Genomic DNA, 18,397 nt, shown 5'->3' on the forward strand with positions numbered 1-18,397 from the left:
AACCTTGGGTCAAACATGGACAAAAAAGCAGAATTCCCAAGGTGAGGGGAGAGTGACAGCCCTTGACATCAAGGCTGCATTCTGCCGAGTGTGACATTAAGGACTCCTGGCAAAACTTTAATCAATGGATATCGGGGTGAATTCTCCATTGGTTGGAGTCATTCCTGGCACATAAGAAGATAGTTGAGGCTGGTGGATGTCAGTCATCTCAACTCCAGGATATCTCTGAAGGCGTTCGTTAGGTGAGTGTCCTAGGCCCAGCCATCCTTAGCTGCTTCAACAATGACCATCATAAGGTCAGAACTGGGGATGGTTGCTGGTGAGTGTACCATGTTTAGCAGCGTTCCCAACTCCTCAGATACTGAAATGGTCCATGGTCAAATGCAGCAAGATCTGGACAATATCCAGGCTTTGACTGACAAGCAGCAAGTAACATTGCCAGGCATTTGTGTGGCATCAATGACCATCTCCAGTAAGAGACAATCTAACCACTGCCCCTTGACATTCAATGGCCTTAACAACGCTGAATCCCCCGCTATCAACATCTTTGGGGTTACCATTGACCAGAGACTCAACTGAGCTTGCTATATAAACACAGTGGTTACAAGAGCAGATCAGAGGCTAGGAACATTGTGATGAGTAACTCATTTCCTAACTGTCCAAAGGTTATCCATCACCTATAAGGCATGAATCAAGAATATGATGTAATACCCCCAAGTTGCCTGCATGGGTGCAACTTCAACAACGTTCAAGAAGCTTAATACTATCCAGAACAAAGCAGCCCACTTGATTGGAACCATATTTGCAAACATCCACTCCCTTCAATTACAGGAGTGTATACTATCTGCAAGATACACTGCAGAAATTCACAAAATATCTTTAGACAGCACCCTCCAAATCTATGACCACTTCCATCTAGCCAAAGGCAGTAGGTACATGGGAACAAGCAACCCATAATATTGACTTGGAAAGATATTACCTTCCTTTAGTGTCTCTGGGTCAAACTCCTGGAATTCCCTCCCTAACAACATGTGGACTGCAGCAGCGTATGAAGGCAGCTCACTATCATCTTTTCAAGGACAACTAGGGATGGTCAATAAATGCTGGCCCAACCAGTGAAGCTCACGTGTCATGAATGAATAAAGAAAAAAAAATCATCGTACATTTCTAGTTACCTGAGAATCACTGGAAAATGCACTGTTGATGTACTGCAGCTTCCAGTAAAACATACAAAACAGTCATGTACTTGCAAGCAAAGACATGCTTGACTTTGCAATGTGATTCACTGTTACATAAATGGCATCACGTAAAGACACAGGATTTGTTTTGCCGTGCGCTGACAAAGAAACCTGATAACCAAGATAGGGAATGAGCTGAATAAATGCCTGACAGAAGAGAGGCGTCATTCAGGTAAAACCATTTGCCAATCTTCATTGCAAATGGGAGCCATGGTATAAAGTACAATTGAACAATGGGTTCATTTGCATTGTTATCGAAAACTTATAACTTACTGAAATGGTGTCATTTTCTGAAAAACTCTTGATTTAACATTTAACAGCCATAGTGATTCCAGGATTTGGTAACATTCATGTTTGCAAGTTTTGTTTGGCCTGTTGTTTGTGAATCAACCCAAGCAACAAAATCTATCATCTGAACACTGGTCACCTGGTCAAGTTGAACTCAACTTTTGCTTTTTAATTGTATCAGACAAATTAGATTCAATATTAGTATGATTTCTACATGAATAGAGGGAACAGACTTGCACTGAATTTAGACTTCAAATCTTTGAACTTACCTCAGGCAAATAGCAAAAGATGGTGAAATTGATCATTGACTCCTGGTTTTTCCAAGGATTGGTGACTTCTCCATCTCTGTTGCCTTCTGGATTTGGGTAATTGAGCAGCAATTTGATTTTCAGATTTGATGTTCAGGCTCAGTAGTTTGAATATCATCTTGTTTTTACATCCAGGAATGGATTTTCTATTGTAGATGCTTATATTTGCAAGCCTGTTCAAGCACGTCCTGTTTCCAGCCTGCCACCCTTGTTCCTCTTATTCAATGCAAACTTTCTTAATTTAAGTGAAGGATGAGGTGAAACTCAAGAGCAAGCTAGCAATGCCATGAGTTGACCTGATGTTGTTGAAGAAAGAGATTGAGAGAAGTTAGTCACTTAGCATTACAGAATATGGAAAAGGATACCTTAGTCCAAGCTTTTCAGTTAATAATTATCATGTAGAATATCTCTGCCAATCAAAATCCCTTTGATTACTTCAGCATTACTGATGAATTATGTTAGTTTTCCTTTTGAAGTGGGGTATTCTTGTGATATGTCCTGATAAAAGCAAGACCGAAAGCTTTGCCAAAATGTATTTTGTCAGCAGCACTCAAGATTGGGGGAACGTGAAGCATTGCATAGAGTTTAAATCAGTCAAAAGTGAGAAGTAGGTGATTGTAAATGAATCCTAAAAAGAGGTGGGAAGTAAACTTGACTGGAATAGCTTGATTTGGGACGAGAGCCAAGTGTTCTGGAAAAATTGTGGCTGCAAAAGAGCATCGAACAACTTTGGGTTTTGAGGAAAGCTTAGTGGAAGCCTCATGCAATAGGAGATGCAAAGTTGCGGATGCTTTGAGCACTAGATCATGAGGGAACTCTTTAACTGTAGGAGAGAAAGGGCAGAATTTAGTTTATAAGACTAAAGATCAAAGTAATCAATTAAGGATATGTGATAGCAGCTCTCATTCTCTTTTCTTTTCTGTGGATATAAATGCATTGACTGGTTAAGCTTTATTAGGTCAGTCACTGTAAAAATGCTTAGGCCGTAAAATATCTTGAAATAATGTGCAAAGTTAAACAGGGTTTTTTTCTGGTCACATGCTCGAGCTGAAAAGTTCAACAGTTCAATGTTGGGAAAGGTTTTACATTTTTTGTTCCATCCGAAGGATGAAAAATAATTCCCTTTAGCATTTGGTACTGGGTTAATTGTAGCTGACAGGAAAGGGGATCAGTGTTTTGATAATAAATGTCTGCTGTTCTTTTCTGACCAGTATTGAAATCTTTTGTGTTGCCCTTTTTGAGCCCACTGCAGATTAAACCCACATGAATACACTGACAGCAAGCTGACATCAAACGCCACTGGTCTGGGGAAGGTGGTTTTCACCCTGAGTAGCTCAGGCACTCATCCACAAAAAGCTTTCATTGCCACGAATGCAGTGAGAAAAAAAAACTGAATAGAGCAGATTTACGTGTTCATCAAACATTTTACACAGACTTATGCAGTTCAAAAGAATCAGGAATTTTCCCTTCCTGAGAACTGCCTGGAATGTGTGTACCAAGGATTTCCAGTTAATTACCACCACGTTTTAATTTTATTTTCAAAGCTGTATAAGCCAGCACTTGGAATATTTGTAATCTTCAACTTGTACTTTGTGTACGCAGTTCATCATTGACTGTATGTAAGGAACCAGGATTTGTTGTTGCGTGTCTGCTCAATTTGTAAGGCTAAATAATTGCAACATGACATTTAATTTCGATAAATTCATTACTTTTATTAAAGTACTTTGCTCATGCTGTTAGTATAAATTTTTTTTCAAAAAATGCTGACTTAAAAGGTGGATGCTGGCAGTCTGAATCAAAAGGAAGTCAATTCTACTCAAATGCTATGTTGACCACATCATTGCAGATTGACTTTTGTGTGCATTATTAGTGTATAATGCACAGCAAAGAAAAAAATCCGGTTATTGCTGGAGGTCTGCAATATGGTCACAGAATTGCACCAATTTCACATTTTCCAACTAGTCCATTGATTTTCCAACCAGTCCATAGCTGAGTTAGAGTGATATGCATTTTTATTTTGGCAGGACACATGCCGTAGAATTTTAGGTGGGAAATTTTTAATGTCCCCACTTTCAAATTTGCAGTGTAACTAAGAAAGCAGAACTAACTTGTTGGACCAGATGTGGTAGGTTCATCGATAGTAAATTTGCTTCTGTCCTTGCATTGGTGTTTAAAGATGGCTTAGATTTATTTATGATTCATAAACTGTACTTCAACAACATTTCTCGACTGTACTTCCAAATCTGAGAAAAATGCACCACAATTCAAAATAGTCGTGTCTAGATGGCTTAAATGAAGTGAGATCTCAAATTCCACATCAGTATAATGTTTTGCATTGTTTACTTGTATTAGAAATCACTGAATATTACAGTCTGTGTCAGCTGCGGCTCAGTTGGTAGATGTTTTGTGTGGTTTAAGGGACACAGCTGAATGCTCGTTCCAGGCAGACTGATTCAGGGTAATGCAAAGTCAAGAATTCTCTCTTCAAGTTTGTTTGTGTAAATCCCTAGTCGTTGTATGTTATTGCTGTAGGCAATTGTACATGACAGCCTGTGAACAACAAGGTTTAGAGTCTATTGTTACATTGTTCGAAGATAGTCATTTATGTGTTTCACTGTAACTGAACTCCACCTTCCTTGTGCTATTTAAGCCACGTGGGAAGCAGCTCCATGCCATCATTGTAATGTTTCTCCAGAGTCTTAAAGCCATTATACGTCTCTTCCCCAAGCTTTTTCCCCTCACATTAATTAGCATTTTATGTGTTCTCGAATGAGTTAATTAGTTGACTCTCTCATGATACTTATATTCATTTCTAGTATTTCTTCATGAAAAGGGTGATCTTCTTCACATATAGGTAGTTGCTCCCAATATGAAGAAACTCGTTTTGTTGTAGTACTGACCGGTTCTTCAAGTTTCTGTTTCAAGATGCAAAAGAGGTTGTCAAATCTAATTTGTTTCTCATTGATCTGTTGTCAACATGAGATATGGTCAGATGTTCTTCTCATGTAGTGTTCAGCATTTGATTTAATGTTCAATGTTGAAGGTGTTCAAAATTGTGCTCTCACTTTGGTTAATTTGCAGATTTATCAAAAAAAGACCTGGTGGCAAGGTTGGTACCAGTGAATTTTGTTGCGTTGGCTGATTTTTGATGAGGGTTGATGTTGACCATTTTGTTGATTCAAATGATGATTGTTAGTATGTTACCTTTGTAGTATTGCACTCATTTTGCTGCCTTGTTGTATTCGTGGTTGCTTAAATGTTGCTGACTTTATTATCGTGAAGATTGTTTTGAAGGATTCCACTGAGAGCTATTCAAGTTTCAGCAGGTTTAAATGTAGCTTTCATTGCAAGATTTTGTTTTTCTTTACCAGTATGGTATCTTCATAGAGATGAACAAAGATATTCTTTTTCCAAGTTGGCTGAAGGAATTCCAAATGGTCTAGATGCAGGAAGTGGCTTCAATCAATAGGATTCATTGCTTTTTCTTTGCTTATTTCAAAGATGGCTGCCATAGCATTGCTCCTGCCAGAGTTTGTGCATTTTCCAACCAAATTTGGCACCAGACCATCAGCATCATGCTCCTTTTGTATCAGCTACTTTTCTTTAAAAAAAACTGCAATAAAATTTCAAAGATACTGAATACAACATACTTCTTGCCCACAGCCTAAAAATAATATTTTGTAAACTTCCTTGTTAGGATTCTAAGATACTTGATTTTAGAAAGTCAAAACTTTGATTTCTACTTTTGATCTTTTTCCAATCAGTGTGCTAATTTATTTGTTGGTAAATGTTCTGTTGAATAAATAGTCAAACTGCTAATTGCCACCAGAAAGTTCACTCTGCTCCACTGATTTCAGGTTTTCCTCTCTAAGCAATCAAGGGTGTCTGGTAATTGGTCTACTTTCACAAATGCTAGATCTGGATTTATTTTCTTGGCTGCTATGGTAGGCTTTTATTGCTCTCTCACTACATTTTATTTATTTTCCCTTTTAAGTTTGTTTCCCTGTTACTTGTTGTAAAATAGCTTGTTGACCATTGGTGATTTCTCTGCAAAGTATGTTCTGGGCAGCGATTCTTACTTCAGCTCTGTAGCAAGCTAGTTATGAAGCTCTACTGAAAACGTTCTGGAAAATTGGTGATTTTCGTTGCTTCTTCAGAAAACTTCAAGTCTGTTTCTTGATCTTATCGATTGCCATGTTTTTCTGCCACAGCGCACACAGAACTGCTGTCTTTAGATAAAATTTGAACCCCAAGACACCCATTGGCCTGCACCCATGGGATTTGAAAGATTCCATAGTAGCATTATCAAAGAAAAACAGAGGAATTATCATCTGGTCATTATTGCATCGCTACGTGTGTGTGTGTGTGTGTGTGTGTGTGTGTGTGTGTTCGCTGCCATGTTTCCTATATCACAACAGTGACTGTACCTCAAGACATTTCATTCACTATAAACCACTTTGAAATACTCAATAGTTGTGAAAAGTGCGATATAAATGTAAGTGTCTTTTTCAGCAAAATCATTTTTAACCAATCATTAAGTTTTTATGGTGATAGAGACTTTTAAATTAGAAAAAGTTTCTTGTGATTAGACTGTTTGAACTGCTCACTTAGATGAAGAAACTGCCAGAAAAGAGTACTGCTTTTTTTAAAAATAAATGACCATGTTGAGAAAATAGTGTAAATTGTGTTACACTGTACTGGAGACCCCTGGTGGTCAAAGTTTGCATTCCAAATCAAATACTAATATCCCAGAGTTGGTGTTTGAGGGAACATTTACAGATGTGCCCTTATTGTTGAAACATTCTTGTCTTTAACTTTCAGAAACCTCTCGGAAATGTATATACAATGGCACGGAGTACACAGACGGGGAGGTGTATCGCATGGAGGCTTGCTGGTTCTGTCGCTGTCGAGGTGGAATCTCATTATGTTCGAAAGCAGAATGTGGAGAGTTGAAGTGTGAAAACTATTACATCCCTGAGGGAGAGTGTTGTCCAGTTTGTCAAGGTAAGTTTCCACTGACAGAATGAAAATCGACATTATCAGCAGGTGAGTCCAGTTTAAATGGGGGGTAAAAAGCAATAGCTCACTGTCTTTGTTGCATTCAAATTACATTGCTCGTATGTGATTTGAGCCATTGTCTTGCTTAAGCATTGACTTAATGACATGGCCACTGACTCTAGTTTCAGGGGATGAGCAGGTGGTGCAATTCACTGAATACTTGAGATTATTAATACACAGTCAGTGTACAACTGTGAGGGAAGCCTCCATCCTGTTTATTTGTTGATAAAGGAACCGTGTTATGTTTAGAGGGACAATGGTTTCCTGTGGGAATGTGAGAAGGTTAGACAATGGAGAGAATTAGTTGGCTCCTGTGAAACTATCGTCTGCATTTGAGTCACATGGAATATATTAAATACAGCTGATGTACTCCATAGCAACGCCTCAGGCTGCCAGAATCTATATTGTGATTATGCCTCAGTTTTTAACTAGGACTAGATAATTTCTAACTGATTCCACAGAACAAAGACCTGGCGTTTTGGTGACATGCATTAAAGAGAAAGGAGAAATAATGGCTTAACATTAAACTTTAGTGTCTTAATATTTTCAATTGATTTAAGGTCAGTCTTTATAGCACCTACATTTTATCCATATAAATCGCAATATATATTTTAAAAAGCCAAATGTTTCCCGCTAACTATGGTGGTATAAATATGTAGATAAATAAAATGGCTATGAGTTGCCAGCGTGAAGCTGCTATTGAGAAAGCTCTTTTAAGATGGAAAGCTTAAACGATTTTTCAACCAGACTGTAATTGCACTTGATTCAGGCTTTCAAAGTTTGTGTGTTAATTGCTACTTAAGTTGATGAACTTCTAATTTCTTTGAAAGGGCGATTTAATTCTCTGTTGTGTTATCAAGTTCACTGCACATTTATTCACTCTTTGTCTCTTTGGTGATTGAGAGTTTATGAAAAACAGTTACATCAAATACAATAAGCATTTTGACTTGTGCTGTAATTCTTATTTCCAAGAATACAACAGCAATTATTGACTTTTAAAATTATTTCTGTATATTTTTGTATGTCTATGGATACTTTTGAAACTGTGGAGCTTCTTTTAAATCTCACTGAGAAGTACAGACTTATTAAAGTTTGTTCTTAACTCATTTCCATTGAACAGTTCAGATTGAAGTAGCAAGGGCACCTAACTCTATAGGCATTGTCAGGTGAAGCAGAATCCAAGCTTCTTGTCTTTGTGGTCTGGTTATGGGCTATATTATTGTCTTAATGCCCTGCGAGTCAATGACAATCATTAAATATTCCAAATTTTGTATGCTACAATATCCTTGTAATAGTTGTACCATTCCCTTGAAAAGTGGATAATATTGAAATCGTCATGTCCCAAAAAGCTGGTATCAAATCCCCCAAGATTGATTGCTTCATCTCTTGTTTTCCTGTCATTGATTAAATTATAACCTGGTCTTTGATTTATTCTTCACTGTTGATCATGTCATTCTTCTCCACTGTCTTTTGTCTATGTTTCACCTTTGTGGTTTTACACAGCTGTGCCAATGTAACAGAAAGTACTCAGGTTGGCAGCATAGATGGAGACCGAACCTCTTGAGTTGAATATGACTCAAGCGATTAACTCATTTTCTCTCTTCACAGATCTGCCAGACCTGATGAATATTCCCAGAGTATTTTCAGTTTAAATTTCTGATTTCCACCCTCAATTTGTCTTAAAGGCAGTCCCAATATTGCATTGCCTTTCTTTCCATGTTAATAGTCAATGTGTTTCTGTCCTTTGGCCCTTTCATTTATGTTCTATTTGCCACAGATTTGCAAAATAATATGATAATGTGGGACTAGTTTACAACATGTATATCGGTGGAGCCCAGCTTTTCCACTTGCAACTTTTGATTCAACTCTTCTGCTTACATGGGCAGGTGAAATGTAAATTGAGATTGATTCAGAATTAGTTGCTTTTAAATGACTCAACATTACCAAAACCAACTCCACCAAACAAGGCTGAAATGGTGCTCCAACTCTTCACCCTCCTGGATCCTGCTAAGCCTCTGTTCCCTGCTTGAACCTGAGCAATTACAGCTCCTGGACAGTAACGTCCACATTGAATGAATCACCTTTCTCCATCCCTCCCTTCCTTGCAATATTGCTGAACAGTTTTATTCATTTCAGACAAAGTATTTCAAGCTCTTCACTGTTCAGTCTGCAAGTGCATTCCTGAGCTTCTGCCTGTTGGTCATTTTAGTTCTCTGCGCTTCCATCTTGAACTTTGCCCTTGTATTTTTGCACTTTCATAATCAGCCCAATGCAATACTGAGAAACGGCACTTTACGGCATTTCAGATATGACTGGGGCCCCTACCCTGGACCCATCTTGTTGTTTCTTTACAATTTCCCATTATGCCTTGCATCATCCTCTTTCTTGTCATTTAATCTCTCTAACCTTTCACCCTGTCTGGACCTTCCTTTTTGTTGTTTTCTCACCTCCCTGTTTTCCACACCTCTGTGAGTGATTAAAACTTGTTGCAGGTTTCATTGGAACTGGAAAGCATTATCGACTTGAAAAGTTACTCTGTTTCTCTCTGCACAGATGCTGCCTGACTGGCTAAGTAGTTCCAGCGTGTTTTGTTTTTATTTCAAACATCCATTATATTTGAGTGCTCCCATATAGGCCTCCCAAGCTCCATCTACTGTAAAGCACAAGAGTTAGAGAATTTTATCAGCCATTCAATTCTTTCATAACATGTAACTACTAATTGTCCCACTACTGTTGGCTTTATCTTGATTGCAAGTCAGTTGGTGAATCTAGATACTAAGGTGTTTCATGATAGCAAGTTTATTTATAGAATGAAGTATTGCTGCCTGTTTTCTGCTTATTGCCCTTATGTTCATCAGTCTCTGTTTAAGTGTTTTTAATGAACCAGTTCAGAGATGTTATGACACATCGATGGAGCAGATAGGACTTAACCTAAACCTCCTGCCCCAGAGGTAGGAATGCTACTATTGTGCCGCAAGATCACTTTATTTAAAAAACAGAATTGAATTCAAACTTCACCATCGGTCCTGTTGACCTCAAACAGGCCATAGTTCTACTCTTCCTAGATCTTGTGTTTTTATACAATTCACCTGAGCAATTCTGTCATAGTGAATTCCACATTCTTGACTCTATAGAATTCTCTGTTGGGTGTTTTGGTGACTATCTTATACTGATGACTCCTGGTCATAAGTTTCCTGCTTTCAATTTTATCCCTGTAGAAAACATTTTTTTAAATGTTGTTTTAAACTACTAAAATATACTTTATTCATAAATCTATGTATATACAGTTACTGAAGCAGTTCTGTACAGTCTTTGCACATGAAGGGTAAACAAACATTGGAATTTGGCATTTCCTGCTGTTGCAAAAAAAACACCCAAAGCTTTTCTTACTCGTACAAGACAATATTTACATATGTTTGAGGGTCTGAAAACTGAATGGGCTCCCGTTGTACTTGGGCACAAAGCTCTTAAACAATTTTGCTAAAATGTACATCAACTTTTATTTATTGTTTCTAACACTCATATTTTTGGTTCAGTGTCACTTCCAAACTTCCAAATGATATGACCATCCTATCCTTCCAGTAAAACATACTGCTTTACATTTATCTGTGCTGAGTTACATTGGTCAATCATTAGCCCATTCTATTAGCTGGCTAACATCCTCCTCTAACTTGTTGCAGTTATTGGTACCAACATCGACAGGACAAGTAAAGGTAGCACAAGGAAAACTGTTCATGTATTGAGTGGTTAGAATCTCAAGTCAACCATCACACAGACTGACTCGGTGAGGTCTTTGAAAGAGAATTATATTCTGATCTGAGGAGTCACCATTTGCAGGACTGTGTATAGAGACATTCCTGATGAAGGGCTTATGCCCAAAAGGTCGACTCTCCCGGTCCTTGGATGCTGCCTGACCTGCTGTGCTTTTCCAATGCCACACTTTTCAACTCTGATTCTCCAGCATCTGCATTCCTGACTTTCTCCTATGGATAGAGACCAGGGTAGTGGGTCTGACTGAGTTGCTTTTGCAGAAACATGAACTGCCTCACTCTGGGAGGGAGCACACTGCTGCTACTGGCCTACCTCAGCCTCTTCCACAGTGCACCTGCCTAGTCAGACAATTTATCCTCTATCTCCAACCTTTAGGTGAGCTCACCTCACTGCAGCCCCTCAGCAGAGCCTTCAGTGAGCAAGAGAATCTGCCTTCCAAGAGTCTCCCATGATTGCTGCAGCTCTCAGGAACCCAGGAACTATTGGGTTTTCTGACCCAGGGCAGGGTCCCATTACATTGACTTCCTTTGACCGACAGGTACCACACCCTCTTATCCTTTCTGATTGGCTGGGCTCGCTAGAAACAGATTGCTGTAACTTGGCTGAAGAACTATAGAGAATGGGAAATCAACTCGAGGAGCAATCAGCGTCTAAAGAGTTGAGAATTCTGTCCCAATAACTCTGTTTCTCTCTCCGCAGACTCAGTTGAGTATTCCAAGGTTTACTGTTTCCAAATTTGCAACCAATGACTGATTCAAATTTACTTTTAAACCTCTATTTCCTGATTTATATTGTTTATTGCAGAAATTCTTTTTCTGAAACATTTCCAGGAGATAATTGTAAAAACTGCCTCTCTTCAATCAAAGAAGTTCAATCAAATTTAATCAGTGGAGCAATTTTGAAATGGAAGTGGGTTGACTCTAATGCTTCCTTATTATGATTTGATTGCATTCATTACTTGTAACTTTTGTTCTGTGCAGACACAATTTTTCCATCTGTTGATGGCCTTGGATGTTTGGCCAGAGGTCAGATCCGAGCACATGGCGATCAATGGCGAGAAGATGACTGTACGTTCTGCCAGTGCGTCAATGGGGAACATCACTGCATGGCAATGGCTTGCAAGCAGACCTGTCTGAACCCAGTCAAAATACCAGGGGAGTGTTGCCCTTTCTGTGAAGGTAAGTAAGAAGTGCAAACTTCAGTGTTCTTAGTTTAACAAGGTACGCAAAGAAGCATCTCCTTTCTCTAGCTCACATACAGAATTAGGACAACAAATAAAAATCATAAATAGTGTGGATATTGTTCAACATTGCCCTGACTTAGCTATGTTTTCTTTGGAAGTGAACCAATGGAGTTCAACACCAGTAAAGGATTCCTGTTTGCGATCATTAGTTTTCCAATTGGTGCAGAAATGGAATGCCAATCTATATTGTACCTTCTACTGAGGTGTATACTCTAAATTAGAAACGACATAGTTCATTCTCAAGTTTTGGATTCACTGTTGATTTCTGGCTTCTGCTCCTATCAATTGAAACATTGGGATGACAGACAGTAAATGTGACAACTGCTTTGACCTATGGGACTGCTTGAAGAGGTAGAGGTCATCCAGTTGACAGTATCACTTGCCGTCATGATATTATATGTGTATCAACTCATGAGCTGTTTGGAGCCCGACTTTCAAGTCAGCAGGGTGAAGCTGAAGCTTAATTGACTCGTACTGGACATGTTCCAGGATTTTTTATTGGGTCAAGCGATGGAAAGCAATTGACATGTTTTTGTCAGACTGGGAATGTGTTTATTAATTGGATTTAGCTCCTGTTTCTGCTTTCAACTCTGGCTTCGTTGTAGGTCTGTGATATTTCCGAACAGGCTTTGGTGAACAAATACCAGGAATTATCAGATGAATAAATTACCAAGTCACTAATCTGTCCTCAACAGTCTGACTGGACTTCGTGTTCTGTTTATTCTTCTCCAAGGTCACATTGATGTTGATGAAAACAATATGATCAACATTTGCAGAATTTAACAAGCAATGAAAAAGACCCTAAAGGATACCTCTTTGTTTCAGTGATGAAGAGTCACTATGAAATGGATTTTTTTCCCCTGAAGCATGCAAAGTACTGAGAATGTATGACATGATTTCACTTGGAAATGAAAGAACTTTAAGAGTATAGTACAGTTTTCTGTTGATTAATTTTGATAGGCTCAGTGTCTTTCAGATGAAAATTGCACATTGAACAGTAGTGCACTCTTTTTTCCCAAAGAAAAACAGGGAAGAAGCTTTTCAACCACTGTCTATTATAATCCTCTATTGATAATTAGATGTCGAGTGAGTAATTTCCACTCTAAACCGAGGTCACCATGACCAGGCCACAAAATAATATTATATTTTATTCTTGGAAAACAAATGAGTAGTAAAATGTTAACCATGTCTGTTTTCTTGATCCTATAGAATGTGAGTCTGTGGTTTCAATTCCAGTTGCTGTTTGGAAACACTAGTGATAGTCAAGAACATAATTAGCTAAGATGTTTTTCTCAATCACAGTCATCATTATGTCTGTACTACCTACTTTTCATACTAATTGGCCAATTTATGCTACCTTAATTTGAGGGAGGATTTTAACATTAGGCACAGCTACTTATGTTTCCCTGTGTATTTTGCACATTAGTTGATGGTGTCTAAAATTGCAGCTTTAAAAATACGTGAATTTGAAATGAGCAATTAAAATCCTCCAGGCAAATTCAAATACTGTCTGTATACAATTCTTGCCAACTAATCTCTCAAACAAAAAGCAACACATCTGCAAAACTGTGATCACGTTTGGGATCTGATACCTTCAAGGTGAAATTAATGGTGCTCTTAACGGTAAATAATTATCAGTTACAAATACAAGAAAGAAGGGAATTAGTTAGTGCCTCTCTTAAAAAATGAAGTTTTGAGGTATCTGTGTATAGGGTGGATAACTCTTCTGACCTGTATGGAACCACACAGGTTTCTAGCCCACCAGAAGACCACTCATCCCATCATACCTGTACTGTCTTCTAGTAGTAACAATCCAAAGTCTACTGACCCATTCTCCATATCATCCTGTAGCTCTCCTTTGAATCTTTGTTCAGTTTTCCCTTAAAAATTTATCTCTGCCTCAACCATGCACTGCAGCGTGACATTTAACTTTGCATTGAGGAATTCTTTTCCAGTGCTAAATTTTTAAAAATTGAAAAATGTAGCTAATTAGATTACAAGTATAGTGTACAATGGCAGTTCAAAATGCACTTAAATCAAAGTCGCAATGCTTGTTATTTTTCTGTCTAAATAGTTGTTTTCAGCTACTATACTTTTCATGCCCGTATTGACTGGTCTGTGTTCAGGGTTACTTCTTTTTGCAATGTTCAGAGTACGGAGAAAGCAAAATAAATCCAAATCCTTCCAGGAAAGCATTGTGGAGTCAGTGTCACACCTCCAGGGTACCTGGGCTTCACTGTTTCCTGAAACAGCCAACAGTGGATAAGAAATCATCATTGTAGTGTAACCAGTGTAGTTTCTGGGCAAAAAAAAAAGACTTGACCAGTCTCACTGCAGATGACTGCACAGCATTTGCAATAGATGGAGGAATTTAATACCCTACTCTTCCGAAGACATGTTTTGGAATTGGGAACCATTTGATTGAGTGGAAGGGTGAGAGTTGGAGATCTCCACTGCCTGTTTACTGCCCGTGATTACATCAGGGCTAAGAAAGCCTATGGGTGCCAGTTGAAGTGGGTATACATTGCATCATAGTTCAACAAGCAGCTGACAGGGGCTTGCCATGCAGGAAGACTAACAGGCAATCTTTGCAGCTGCCTCAACTGGGAGCATCCATTGTTCAAAGGCACTGAGTGCTTGAGCACGGACCTCAGAATTGAGAAGGTGCACCCTCTTTTTTTTTGTCATTTCCCAGCATTAAGACAACCAGAGTTAGTGATAGAGTCCCTGGCCTACATTTTACAGTTTATGAATGCATATTCAAAAACATTCGCAGTAATAATTGAGTCATTAACATCAGTGTTTCCTAATGCTAAAAGGAAAACACATTTGAAGTGAACTAAAAGTAAATTGAGCAGATCATTAAAAAAATCAACAGTTATTACTTTGATAAATCTATGAATGAATATGTCTGGGGAATTCTATTGCGGAAACCAACCTCAACTTTTAAACAGTGCTGCTTGAACAACTGTACGTTGTATGGTTTTCTTCTGAAAGCCTATTGTTTAAAAAAAGGTTGTCAGAATCAGCTGACAGGATGGATGCTCAATACTAGTTGTCCAAATTCAAACCTGAGGTGACCTTTAGCATGTGTTGCACAGTTGATAGCATTGGCTCAATAAATGTTAGGAGCTGTTAGATGATATTGTCAATCATGTTTGGATTGTGCTTACTGAAAATGATAATGTGCTGACTGATAGATAACCTTGTGTGCTATTCAAGTAACTGGATAGCCGATTAAAAATATGGGAGCGTATTTGGAGAATTACCACTTCAAATGTTGCACATCGTTACATGTAATGCAATTTGTTAGAGAGCTGTTTCAAATAATTGTTCTTTTACCTGTTCTGTCCATTATAGGAAGTGACAGTTTGTATCCAAATGATTCATTCACCCCTGCTTTGCTGGCATCCTTCTAGGAAGCAGAACAACTTTTGTTTTTAATCTAAGATAATCCTCGTTCCTATTCTGTAATCAGCAGCCAGGAGGATTAGCATATGATTCCTGTGACAATGTCCCATAGTTTCCATGACACATCCTCTTTCCCCTCCAAAACTGACCTCAGCCAGTTGTTGCCATAATGTTGCTGAAAGTTTTTGCTGGAATCAGTATTTGTAATTTTCAACTTTGCTGTAACTGGTCAGTCTGCAAGCGTTGCAAAAACTGGACTGGTCTCATTTTGCAGGGTTGGAAAACAAGCTTTTGGAAATAGTTCCTTTTTGTCACACAAGTTCAGTACTTGTCCGCATAGACTACTTAATAGTGCAACAATCAAACAGGATGATGAACTAAGGAATGGACGTTCATCCTTTTTCTGTATAATTCTTGTTTTAAAAGTAAGGGTAAAACTACTTTGTTTTCAAAAAAATATATTCTTTCATGGGATGTCAGCATTGTTGGCAAAGGCAGCGTTTATTTCTTTTACCCAATTTCTTCGGAGTAGATGTTACAAGATAAGTCAGAATGGTGTGTGGCTTGGAGGGTAACTTGCAGGTGGAGGTATTTCCATGTATCTGCTGCCTTTGTCTTTCTATTTGCTAGACGTCTCGGATGCTGCCTGAACTGCTGTGCTTTTCCAGCACCACTCTAATCCAGAATCTGGTTTCCAGCATCTGCAATCATTGTTTTTACCTGTTTGCTAGGCATGGAGAGCTTGGCAGATGCTGTCAGAGGTGAGTTGTTGGGTGTGTCTATCATGGAGATGGAGCATACTGCTGTCTCTGTGTGTCAGTGGTGGAAGGGTGGAATGTTTAAAGTGGTAGATGTGATGCCAGTCAAGTCAATTGCTTTATCCTGGAAGGTGTCAAGCTTCTTGAATGTTGTTGGAGCTGCATTCATCCAGGCCAGTGAAGAGTCCATCACATCCATCACAGTACTGACTTGAGTCTTGTAGATGATGGGTTGGCTTTGGCAAGTCAGATGAAGAGTTATTCACTTCAGAATTCCCAGCCTTTGACCTCAATTATCGCCTACACCCAGTATTTGCAGCTCAGTTCAGGTTTTGATCAGTGGAGATCTCCAAATTTGATATCAGGGAATTCAGTTGTGATAAAGCCAATGAATTTCAAGGAGGGAGGTAGTTAGATGCCAAATTGTACTTTCAGTGAAACAGCTTAGCTTTCCGTTGTTACCGAAGAGGACTTTGCAGAATCAACATGCTACTTTTATTTATGGTGCCTCAGTCAAAGGTGACTTGTTATTTATTCCAGCATGTATTGCCTGCCACTATTCGCCCTTGAGAGAGTGGTGCTGAATTGCTGCCTTGAACCACTGCAATGTGCAATTTGTGCAATTTCTCATCCAGATAAAATTAAAACACGGGATCCACGTGACCCAGTTGACTGAACTTGCTCCAATCTCTGGTCAGGTGATTGAAGCCATTTTATGACCATGATTTTTCCCTCTTTAAAATGATTTGAACCATGAAGGTCTCTGACAGAAGTTTTAAAATATGGATCAAGAATTTACCACTATCGTAACAAGATTTCCCTCCCTAAAAGAACCACGTGGACATTTTATAATAGTTTCCTTGTTTAAATCCTTGTGGGTTTAAAAGTTGACTAAATTAAAATTTCATCACTTGTTATGTTGAGATTTGAACCTTTCTCCTGACATTATTAGCCTGAGTCGCTGGATTGTTCAGTCCAGTGATGGACCACGTTTTCATCATCTAGTCAAATGCCATTGTTCCACATGAATCTTTGTGCAAATAGAATACTTTCATATTCAGGTCCTTTAAAAGAAATGTGTGTCAGATTTTGGGCAGTGCTAAACAATCCATGTGGAATTTTAATACAATGATTCTACTTCTAACAATGCAGACATGTATGAGCCCCCTTAATTTGGTGCTGAAAGGCGTTAGTCAATATTTGAAGTAACACTCCATTCTTTGCAAAGAAAAGTTATGCAGTAGCTAAGCAACAAAAAAGTTCAGTTCAATGTGTTGTAGCTGTCACTCTGCCTCAATGAGGTTAGTATTTTAATGCAGCGACCAGGCCAACAGTTATTGGACGTTATATATGAAGCTGGAGAAGCACAGCAGGTCAGACAACATCCAAAGAGCAGGAAAGTCTATGTTTCCTGCTGAAACCCTTCATCATTGACGCTGGCTTCCAGCATCTGCAGTCCTTACTGTCTCCAAGTTATTTGACATTACTTACTTTGAGTTTGGATTTCATGGTGAGGTTGTACAGGATGTTGGTGTAGTCTTTTAGAATCAGAGAGATGTACAGCATGGAAACACACCCTATGGTCCAACGCATCCGTGTCGACCAGATATCCCAACCCAATCTAGTCCTACCTGCCTGCACCCTGCCCATATCCCTCCAAATCCTTCTGATTCATATACCCATCCTTTTAAATGTTGCATTCATACTAGCGTCCATCACCACCTCTGGCAGCTCGGTCCATACACGTACCACCCTCTGCTTGAAAAAGTTCAGCCTCTCCCTATAGCTCAAATCCTCCAACCCTGGCAACATCCTTGTAGATCTTTTCTGAACCCTTTCAAGTTTCACAACATCTTTCCAATAGGAAGGAGACCAGAATTTCACGCAATATTCCAACAGTGGCCGAACCAATGTCCTGTACAGTCGCAACATGACCTCCCAACTCCAGTATTCAATACTTGGGCCAATAAAGGAAAGCATACCAAACACCTTCTTCACTATCCTATCTACCTGCGACTCCACTTTCAAGGAGTTATGAACCTGCATTCCAAGGTCTCTTTGTTCAGCAACACTCCCGAGGACCTTACCATTAAGTGTATAAGTCCTGCTAAGATTTGCTTTCCCAAAATGCAGCACATCCCATTTATCTAAATTAAACTCCATCTGCCATTTCTCAGCCCATTGGCCCATCTTGTCAATATCCCATTGTAATCTGAGGTAACCCTCTTCTCTGTCCACGGCACCTCCAATTTTGGTGTCATATGCAAACTTACTAACTGTACCTCTTATGTTCACACCCAAATCATTTATGTAAATGATGAA

The 18,397-nt window shown here is 38.9% G+C and overlaps 1 protein-coding gene across 1 annotated transcript in view; it reads left to right on the forward strand.

Annotated features, from left to right (window-relative positions):
- LOC140476477 (cysteine-rich motor neuron 1 protein-like) overlaps window positions 1-18,397 on the forward strand; it is a 251,069-nt gene that overhangs the window by 183,116 nt on the left and 49,556 nt on the right. The window contains exons 4-5 of the mRNA XM_072569166.1: window positions 6,656-6,838; window positions 11,644-11,841. Of these exons, the coding sequence (XP_072425267.1) occupies window positions 6,656-6,838; window positions 11,644-11,841 (381 nt within the window). The remainder of the gene's footprint in view (window positions 1-6,655; window positions 6,839-11,643; window positions 11,842-18,397) is intronic.

This window comes from Chiloscyllium punctatum, chromosome 4, assembly GCF_047496795.1.
Source record: "Chiloscyllium punctatum isolate Juve2018m chromosome 4, sChiPun1.3, whole genome shotgun sequence".
Classification (NCBI taxonomy): domain Eukaryota; kingdom Metazoa; phylum Chordata; class Chondrichthyes; order Orectolobiformes; family Hemiscylliidae; genus Chiloscyllium; species Chiloscyllium punctatum.